The sequence below is a fragment of the Corvus brachyrhynchos genome, unplaced genomic scaffold (assembly GCF_000691975.1).
Source record: "Corvus brachyrhynchos isolate BGI_N302 unplaced genomic scaffold, ASM69197v1 scaffold255, whole genome shotgun sequence".
NCBI classification, from domain to species: domain Eukaryota; kingdom Metazoa; phylum Chordata; class Aves; order Passeriformes; family Corvidae; genus Corvus; species Corvus brachyrhynchos.
The window spans coordinates 801,204-811,842 of NW_008238358.1; the positions used below are offsets into that span (position 1 = coordinate 801,204).

Below are 10,639 nucleotides of genomic sequence, written 5' to 3' on the forward strand. Positions count from 1 at the left end.
GCAGCTTGTTCTCCTGAGAGCAGGGGCAGGCCGGTGTTCGCGCCCCGGGCAGCTCTGCAAGTTGAGCCGTTTCAGAGTGGCAGTCCCCAGCTACTGCAGAGGGATGCACGAGCAGCCCCTGCTCCAAGTGCTGTGCGGAGCTTCAGGCTCCCCCTCTCCTCCCTCCCAACGCCTCCAGCTAACAGCTCTTTTCTTCCCTAAACCAAGAGGAAGACTGCAGGGAGGTGCATGGTCAGATTCCAACCTGGTGAAATTCTTCTATGCTGTGTTCAGCAGCGAACAGTCTGGACCGCAAACACAAGGATTGGCGCATTTCTGTGCAGTGAATAGGATCTCTCATACTTCCAGTCCAGCATGCCTGGGATGAACCACCAACATGAAGAATAGTTGCAAAGATAAAATAATTTCGAGGAGATATGAGAAGATGAATCTGCTGCTTTGTATTCATTCTGTGACTTAAGGAGTCAGAAAACCTGGGCTCAGGTACAAGTTTAGATATGGAGTTCTTAGCAAACATTTTGCCCAGCAGACTTCTAATACCCAAGAACAGATATGCTTTATTTTGATGCAAGTCTTGCTGCTGAGGAAATAAAAGATATTTCTCCTTTTTGTCTGGATATTGCTTTTTATTTGTCAGCTTATACCCTTCTACTCTGAGTCTGCATACCACATGGATTTCCAGAAAAATAGGTAGTTTTCTGTTTCACATTATTTCCTCTACATTCCAGCCTGAATTCATTATCATTGTTAATTTAGAAAGTATAAGCAGTTTTACAGATCATTACCATGCAGACTACTTTATAACAGTAGTGTTATTACTTTAAAAAAAAATTAATTCTGAATGTCATGCTGGTTAAATAGATGCTGCTTGTGGAAACTCAAAATCTAGGTGTGTAACAGCAGACAAACACATAGAAGAGACAGATCCATGATATGGCCAGGGGTAAAACAGAATATAAAATGTGCCTTAGGATTTCACTGTTGTCTAGGTCTAATGAGGAAGCTATACCAGTTTTCTTCATAAAATGGTCTTCCTTAAGACTCACTTTCCAGACATTTTCCATGCATCCCACCTAGCCCAGCTGTTCCTCGTCATTAGATATCACTAGAATATTTCAAACAATAGCTCATGTTTCTTCCCATAAACATATAAACAGAACAAAGGATCAGTTATGTCTGTCCATTCAGATCTAAAATAAAAAGAATTTGAAAAAATATATTAAGAACAAAGAGAAAAAGAGTAGAATGACCATGCAATTAAAAAAAAATCCAGAAACTTTCACCACACACAAGAAATAAGTCTGGCAACAATGAATGCCAGAAACACCTGCTCTCTGAAACTATTAGGAACTGATTTTGCTGGCCAGATTTTGAGGGTAGAAAATAATGATTGCCTTTTTGTACAAAGATGGTCTAGGGCAAAGATTTTCTGAAGTTCTTTTACCTCATGTACAAGCCTGCAGCAGAAATCATCACCTGAAGAACCATCTAAAGCAAACATGCTTACTTTCCAAAGCCCTGATGGGCATGTAGCTCAAGCTGTACGTCATAAACCTGCTAGAAACCTTTAGATGGTCATATGCAGTTCACAGAGCATAATCAGCTCAAGATGAAGTGTCCTACTATGAATGACAGCTGCTTTTTTTTTTTTTTTTTGAGCTTTCTTTCAACTTTGAAAGACACTATGAAATAATCCCAGATAGATTGCACTGCAGATGTCTGAAAACAAAATGCCAGAAGCATGGATTATGGTAGCATCTGTATCCAGTGAAAGAAATTGAAACACAGATGCACACAGGAAACAGCTGACAGTGGGAGCTTCAAGACTGTCTGGGGAGCAAATGTGTACCATGCAAGGTATACACATCCTTTCGATCAGGGTAATAAATAGACTTTACATCATAACTTCAGATGATTGCCCAGAGCTTTCCAATTCCTTCCTCCTTTAAGACGGTGGGGGTCAGTGAGCACATGGGATAAAATTTCGTAATGCTACAATTCAAATAAAAAAGGCTTCAATGCAAAACTGCTGATAATAGTCTTGGCTGTTCATCCTGATACTCAGTTGGGAGATGTTAGTCCAGATTCTCTTAACCCAGCCATAAAGATAACAGCCCTCCAACACAATTGAATGCCTTTTCTGATGTCACCTGAAAAAAGTCACCATACCACTTGTCCTGGGAAAATCTCTATGTAAAATATGGGTTTAAAGAAGTTGTTCCTCACAAATCATTAATAACATTGATCTGAGTGAGCACAATAAGACAGTATCTTACTAGAAAATAAAGGTAATTTCTAGATTTCAACAGTAGTCTCTTATCTAACATTTATTTCCAGAATCCATGTAATGAGTCCTGTAACAAATAAACAAGTGGGATATTCCTGGATATTCCCCACAGAGAAAAACTGGTTCTCATTTTAACAGAAAGAGGGATATTTCTGTTGCAGATGGAATATGAAGGAGACGAGTTCAGGAGACGCAAACATGGGTGACTTGATTTATCAAAAAGTCTTTGCAAGGATGCCATAAGAACACTGGCTATCAAATTTACAACAGTGATGATCATCACAGAAGAGTAAAGCACTAGCATAGTCTGTCACTGCGGTAATAATAGGTGATTACAGCTGGACAGCTCCAGACTGATCCTGGGCAATGAAAGGGATAAATGCCATGGGGTGCAGGCAGCACAAACAGCACGGCAGAAGCAGCCATTGCTGAACTCTGCTCCCAGGGAAGGGCAGTAGTCGAGTCTGATTCTGATTTACTCACATTACTGTAGCACTAGCCAGGCTCAGCCGTCCTGCTGTGCTCTGTGCTGTACACACAGGACAATATGACAGAACCCTGTTAAGAGAAATTTCCTTTTTATTTGCAATAGCAAATATTCCAGCCAATGCTGTAAACAACAGAAGAAATCTAACAGCTCTAGGAGGGGTACCAAGCATGCTGCAAGTCTAAAAAGCGGTAATTACACAGGGGACTTTTAACAATAGAACCTCGTTTGCTGGCACATAACTAATGCACACAACCTGTAATCTTCGTGCAAAAGAGGGTGGTAGCCTTTCTCTATTTCTCAACAGGGGGTTAACAGTGAAGACAAAGCTGTACTGAAACTTCATGCCACCCATATTTCCTTACTTTGTATCATATGCAGTTTAAGTATGGATAATTCACACTGAGAAGAAACTGGTAAATGCAATGAACAATGCATTGCATTAGCATAACTGGTTTTAATCATTCATGTTTGAATACTCACCAATCCTCCATGTTCAGCTATTCTTAAAGAGCTCCTCAGTAAGTAGAGTGAAAGAGAATATTGCTGTTAGTATTTTTTAAAATTATATGGCCTTCTCTTGCTACACATCCCACCACCTAACAACACAGCAGTGACACAGCATTTAGTCAGAAAAAACAGTACTTTTAATTTCTTCTGTTTATTTTAGCCTCTTTAAATACTTTTTAGCAACTGAGGGGGCAGAGAAGCATTAAGTGATACAGTAATGTGAGAAATACATGACAGATTCAGGAAACAGCACTGACTCTAGATTCTTCGGAATCAGACATCACTTTCCAGACTGTAGATCTAACAGAACTGGGTTTCCATTAGCCTTCACTCTTCCATCTTTATTTCAACCTCATACACTTCAGAGCAAGACCTTTCTCCAGTTAGTTCATAGTTGAACAGAGCCCTAAAACCAGTTTTCCTCTCTATGTACAATAGTGGAACTATGTACAATATTGGGCACAACACTACTTTAAACAGTAATACTATCGAATAAAATACAGCAAAAAATGTCACTTTTCCCTCAGAACTGTCACTCATTTACTGAGATCTGCGCACACATCTTCATTAATAACTCTGCTCACCAGTGGTACTGCACAAATGAACTCTTTTGAGAGTGCTGTATGTTTCAGCACTCCAGGGTAGAATATACACAGTAATTAGGATATACTTGCCAGCCCTCTCTCCTTAACACTGTGAAATGTTAATGTTAAGGTCAAGTGAAGAAAGTAAAATGATAAAAAGAATATATCTGAAAGGGAACACAGCTGTGCTCCTAATAGCAAATGGGTTAGAGGGTTTATTAATTACAGTTCAAATTGCATCCAGGTGAAACTTAAAATCAATCATTTAATTCTGGATGCAGGGAAAATTATTTTGAATAAACGTGCCAGACTAATTTCAGAATTAATTCACTGTGTCCTCCTGTATAATTAACTAAGCCTTCATAGCCAAAGGATTTTACAAGCTGTTTAGTAGGATTCTTCAGCAGCATTTAAGCAACTGCATGCAAGAAATTGTACGCAAGACACTGCAGTGAGGGTTTATGCCATCAATGAAAATATTCTGATACTAAAATCTCCGATTATTCACCATATTGTCCAAATTATTAATGAGAGAGAGAGAGCAGCAGCAGCAGCTGAAACATGCTGGTCAATGAGGCTACCTAGAACACATTTGTCAACTGTTCTGATACAGATATACTTAGCAAGTAAAACATATGCCACCAGCAGAGGAAAAAAAAGGCCACTCTTCTAATAAGCAGGCACTTCTAACTCTGGCTGTGACAGCAGCCTGCTCCTTGCTAGCTTGCTTCACTCTTGAGAAGTAAAATGTAAAAAATACCGTCAAGAAAGTAAGATGGGGTGGCAGGGGAAATCTTACTGAGGTATGTACTTTGATTTATATATCCTTCAAAATAAATACATGGAGTTCACATCCCAAGCACTTGCCATAGCTGATCAAACGTTTCCAAGTGGTAGGTTCTAAAAAAGCTAGATTGCAGCTATTCCAGTGCAGCTTTGGAAAGAGGAAGGATGATGTCATCACTCATTCCCTGATACACTTGCACAGGGGAGAAGGGGACTGCAAGGGATTTTTGGAGTCATCAAGTCCAGCCCCTGGCTATTCCACTGCACAGTTCATTCCATGCATTGCCTTCAAGTGCAACTGGGGGGGTTTGTCCTTCTACTGGAAGGCTGTTTCAGAAGCTCATGGTTAGAATCACTAAGTAAATCTTCCTCCTTCCCAGACTAGATTTATTCATGTCCAACAGAAACCTATTTGTTCTTGCGCTCCCCATTTGTTCCTGTGGCAACACGAGCACTAATAGCTCATTCACTCCACTGGTAGAAAGGACCAGGGTCTCAATGCTTACAGCATCTAAGCCCAAGTGATGGGTGAAAATTTCATGAGACTGAAGTTGAAGATATCCTTCAGCACAGAGAGGCTCCAAAGAGTAAAGGCTGCATTAGCCTGAGAAGCAGAAGGAATATGGCCATGCCAGTACAACACATGCTTGAGCTACTAAACCTCACTGGGAAAAGAAACTTACTATCTATAGCTACTACTGCTTGGAAGATGGTTCACCGGGCATGGACATGCAGAACTTAAAGGTGTTACAGTTGCTTTCCCAATGTTCATCCCATAATAGAAATATTCTTCCTTCAATAATTGGCAGGTGCTGAGGTGCTGCTCAGGTACAGTCATGCATTCAAGAGAGACACCTGTGCTGCTGCTGCTGCTGTCATCACTGCTGTCATACTATGCTATAAAAGGTAGGTAAAAATGCTGAGAAGCAGCAATGTTCATCAGATGAGGAAAATCCTGGTGTTTCCAAAAAATGCAGCTTTACAAAACAGGAGAAAAAAAACCCAGAAACTGTTACATCCAATTAGGCATCCTGCCTTTTCTTCATAGACGAATTTGGACCAGTTTCCCTGCTCTTTGCCTAATTAGGCATAGGGAAGAATCAGACATGAAACATGCTACCCTAAAAGATTCCTACTTGATGTTGTATCCAGGCTTTGGCACTGATTCCCCTAGAGAGCCTAAAACATTTAACCATCATTTCTCTAGAGAGATGGTCTGAATTTTTAAGAAAAATCAGTGCAAAGTGTTATCAAATTGTTGCACTAAAGCCTTAGGGTGTCCCCAACACATTTGGGTTACTAAAATATATTTTTTATCACATGAATAAGTAGCAATATTGGAAATGGATCACAGATTGGCGTTTTATGATCCCCACACCAAAGACCTTTGAAACGAATTTCCTTTTAAAATTTATATACAACCAAAGAAAGGTGTCTTTCAACTTGTCCCTGCCAGTCATTCTGGACCTATGGATTCCCAAATCTTAAAGAGGTTAGTCACAGATTTGGTCATTCTCATGACCCATCTGTCAAAGAGAGCATCAACATAGTAGTTTTGTAACATTGCATCAAAATTATGCACAGATCCCAGTGAATGTTTTGCCTCATTTCTGCTATTAATTCCTTGAGCAGATTCTTGCTTCCTAAGGAAGCTCAAGTAAATTTTCAATCTCCCTAAGCACAGAAAAGATCACGACCTGCCAATATTTTACTACTGTACCAGACTCAAGCTGCCAATGCCATAATGCAGCAGGTATTTCAGGGGTTTCCTTCTTCTGCTTTGTCATCTTTGTACAAACGCAAATGAGATCCAAACAGTCTTTTCCCAATGTAGCATGCATCCCTCAGGCTTCTTGTTAATTTTCTGGAGAAAAATCTCAGCCACAGATCTTTAGAGCACAAAAACCCCCAAATCCTCACAACCATGAAAGGGGGTACTCCTCTCTCACACCCACAGGAGCCACACACTGCCCTCCCATGGGGATTGTTGTGTCAAGAACCCACACTTAGGGGATGTGAAATTATGTCCTTTACCCCGCTGCTTTCATTTTTCCTTTCACCCACATGAACTCACACTTAGTCACCCTTCAAATATCTTATTATTTCTCTATAAGCATATGTTCCCCATGGGTTTCTGGAATTGCTTATCCCACTAGTTAACCACAAGTTTAAACACACATTATTATTTGTTGTTACTATGGAAATGTAGCATGTTTTTTAAGACATCCTTGGAAATTAAAGCACTATTTTATCCTGCATGGATTATCTTTGTAGCATACATGATTGAAAAAGAGCTGGTTTTCCTATACCCCCCAACTACCAAGAAAGGTTTATTATTCAAAACCCATAGATAAAAAATAACTTTTTCTATTATTACTTCTAAAACTGCTTCTTATGAGGAATTAATTGATTTGCTTTTTTTGCATAAATTCCCTCCATATCTTATGACTAAGAAATGCTCCAACATTAACCGCCTTCCAGTTTCTCATCTCTTCATCCCATTTTATACATGTGGACACCAGAAGTCCCATAAATAAAGAAGAAGGTTGCTTCCTTTCTCAAGGTTGTTGCCTTGAGAAACCAAAAACTTCAATGTACAATGATGCCAGAACAATTTCTTGCTGCAGATGAGCACAAGGGGCATGGCACTGTTGTCTGTGCACACAGGTGCCAGCTACTGCTCAAAGAGAGGCGTCACCAAAAGCAGTCCATACCTATAATTAAGGTTTAGTTGCACCATCTACAGCATCACAGTTAAAGAATTTCACATAAATATTAAGAAAGCCATAGGAATGCATTAACTTGCAGCAGAAAATAATTTGCTTACTGCAAGCAACTCCAGAAAATTAGCTGTTCCTACTTGTAGCTGAAAAGGACCAGTTTTCTGATAATTAAAGCATTGCAAACATCAAGTACCTAAACAAGCACCAAAATTTAAAAAGCCCACTGCTGACTAAATTGGATTTCAGACCAAATGTGTTCCCATATCAAATGCATACACGAAACTTGGATCATAGGGCTGCAAAATAAAGTATTTACTCAGAGAAACTTGAATTATCCTTAATTTTTATTACAGTTCTCATGTGCTGATACTGCACGTGGAGCTTAGATTGCAAAAGAATTTCTTAAATAAATAAACAGATATGCTCCAGCTGGCAGTTTCGTGGATTGGAGCATTAAACAGCAGGGGAACATGCCCAAAGGTACAAAGCAGATTAACTACACTGTCTAAAGGACAGTCTGACCTCTGCTGGCCAAAGGCATTTCAAGGCCCTTCCCACTGGACAGTGTTTTCCTGCCTGTTTTGGGGTTTTTTTAACATTATTTTAGCCCCATCCCGAAATTTTTGGTGCTCTCCAACATAGTTGCATAATCCATGAAACCTCCATTTACCAAAGAGATCCTGCTGAGCACAAAATGTCTCTTTTTGCTCATGCTGCTTACAGATAAATTGACTTTTTTTGTAGAAGAGAAAACTGCTTTTATACAGCCTTTACCATCCATTGATTTAGGCTCTGTTTAAGCAATACAACAGTATATCACAACATTATAGCATCTACAAACTCCAAGAGGGAAATAACAATAACTGAATGGATATGAACAAGGAGCATCAGTGTAATAAAATAATTTTTAAATTCTTAGATCAAACCCAAGGTGATCAGAATTATAGTATTTCTTTTGCATTATTTTCCTAAGTAACAATCACAAGAAATCCATGCAATCCTATTTCTGCTTCAGGAAGTTTGGCCTCTTAACAGTTCCATTCAAAATGTCAGCCTGTTTTATGCTAGCTAAAGAATCACCTTATTTTCTTGAGCCTAATTGTTTTAAACCTGACTTTCCCCATCTACATTTCAGCCCAGCACCCAGACCAGTGTAAAAGAGCACTGGTTGTCTCCTAGGAGCTACCATGCTTGAAACCTCTCTCTCTCCAGTTTTCAAGTGAATTTAGTTATTTCTATTGTGAGAACAGCCCTTACAGATGTGGGCATATGGTAACAGCCCTCAGTCTGGGCTTAGATAAGATACAAATAGGCTTCCAGTGACATTTAAATGCAGGCTTCTGGAACCCTTTTTGGTCCCAAACAAATGTGTAAAGGCAACCAGTTGTAGAGCCAAAACTAGAATCTGTACTGGAAGCACTAATGTACTTATCCAGTCAGGATAGAAAATGTTACTTGGCTGATAGGAGCTGTCATACATCTGAACTGAGAGCTCAAATTTAAAATATTCATCATCATCCTAGCAATCTTATCATCCCCTCCCTTCTCCAAGAGAGCAATGAAGAAAAAGCCTTACATTTTCAGAGGTAACTGTTTTACAGAGGGAACATCTTTTGTTGCCAAGCCTGAGTCATCCCTACAGACTCATTTCTTGAAGAAGCGTGCACATAGAACTGACAGCTGATCACAAGCCATCTCCCAACTTCCATAAAATCTTATAGGTTTTAAAGCAACCTAGTAAAATTAAGACACAGTAACCTTTTCTTTATAGTGGCAAACATTAATAAAACTCTCTCTTACTGTAGTTATGAAGAGGGAAGACCTTTTTATTCATAAAACTAGGTCACTGAGGAAATAACATGCTCACATAGCAGGGGTGTGGAGATAGCATATTTCCCAGCTTGTTCCCACAGCTTGGGCTGCCCCATTTGCCTCTCAGCTGCTTCCAGTGCAGTTCTGGCACTGGACCTTGCAGAGCCCCCAGCAGCAGCGACACAGGCCAGGAGCAATGACCCTGAGCCCGAGAGCTTACCCAAGTATTGTTGTGAGAAGAAATGAGATCTTGAGGGGCAAGTGAAAAGAGTCAGCACAGAAGCTTTATCAGCTCGTATGTTAGAGTATTAAGATGGCAAATAGCAGGTGGTAACTACTTTAACTTCTAAAAAGCACAGATACTGGATAAATAATAATCTTCCTTTGGGATTTCTTTTGGCTGATCCCACCATACCAGCCAGACTACGTCAGTATTGCTCATGTAAACTGTGAGCAGGGAGATTCTCCCAGCTGGCCTATTCCCATAGAGGAGCTCCAGATGCTGGGTTGCCAAGTGCCATCAACCTTCTGGGGACAGGCTTGGGCAGGGGGGCTTGTTTGTTGAGAATCAGTTTGGCTGAGTAAGTTCCTGGGTAAAAGACTGAGGGAAAAGTGCCAACCACCACACCCAAGACCTGCATGGTTTGGGTCTGAAGGCCTTTGCTAGAAATACAGAGAGAAAAAGGAGGCCCTTGGGTGACTGGCTCCCTCCCACCAGCCCAGAAGCCTCCCTTCCACACACTCACAGGTAGGCACGTGGTACCTGTGCAGTCTGGCACTGAGCTCCTTCTCTGGCCCACAGCCATCTTCAGGCTCCTCTTTGGAGGAAATCTCACTGCCAGTGAAGATGTTAGTCAGCATCTCTCCAAATTTCCCTGCTCCCTGCTGCCAGCCAGATCAGGCAGGAGCAGCCCCACAGCAGAATCACTGTGGAGCCAGGTCGCCTTTCACACTCACTGCCATGCTGAGTGGTGGGGCAGGGGCAGATAAGGGCTCAGTAAAGGCAGGAGTTGAGCAAGGACAGCCAGATCTCAGCGGGTGCTAGGGCGAGTGCTGTCTCCTTTTGTCTTTCTCATCCCTTGGCTTCGTGTCATATCTCTGTTGGAACGGAGGCAGCAGTGAACAAGGACCTTGCATCAGCACTAGGGGTGCCTTCCCTGTTTGAACAGCTCTGGAAGGACCTGAGCTCCCTGGGTTACTTTCATGGTGGAATGTCTCAGGCTTCATTGAGCGATTTTCCCATGTTGCGCAAGCAGTTTTTCTGACCTCCTTCTGGCTCCTTTGCTGCAATGCTTCACTGTAAATTCAATGAAACTGCAAATAATGAGACAAGAAGTGCCAAATGCTCATCTGGTAACCCTCCTACCACATCTTTCACAGGTCTCAGATGGCTGTGTCAGGAGGAGACAGAGATATCCTTTGCTGCCACTCCTGAAAACGGATTCTGTTT

At 41.0% G+C, this 10,639-nt stretch overlaps 1 protein-coding gene across 1 annotated transcript in view; it reads right to left on the reverse strand.

Moving 5' to 3' along the window:
• The window catches only part of ADAM23 (ADAM metallopeptidase domain 23), an 81,948-nt gene extending 71,898 nt beyond the window's left edge, over window positions 1–10,050 (reverse strand). Inside the window, exon 1 of the mRNA XM_017735559.1 lies at window positions 9,936–10,050. Within this exon, the coding sequence (XP_017591048.1) occupies window positions 9,936–10,050 (115 nt within the window). The remainder of the gene's footprint in view (window positions 1–9,935) is intronic.
• Window positions 10,051–10,639: the final 589 nt, after the last annotated feature.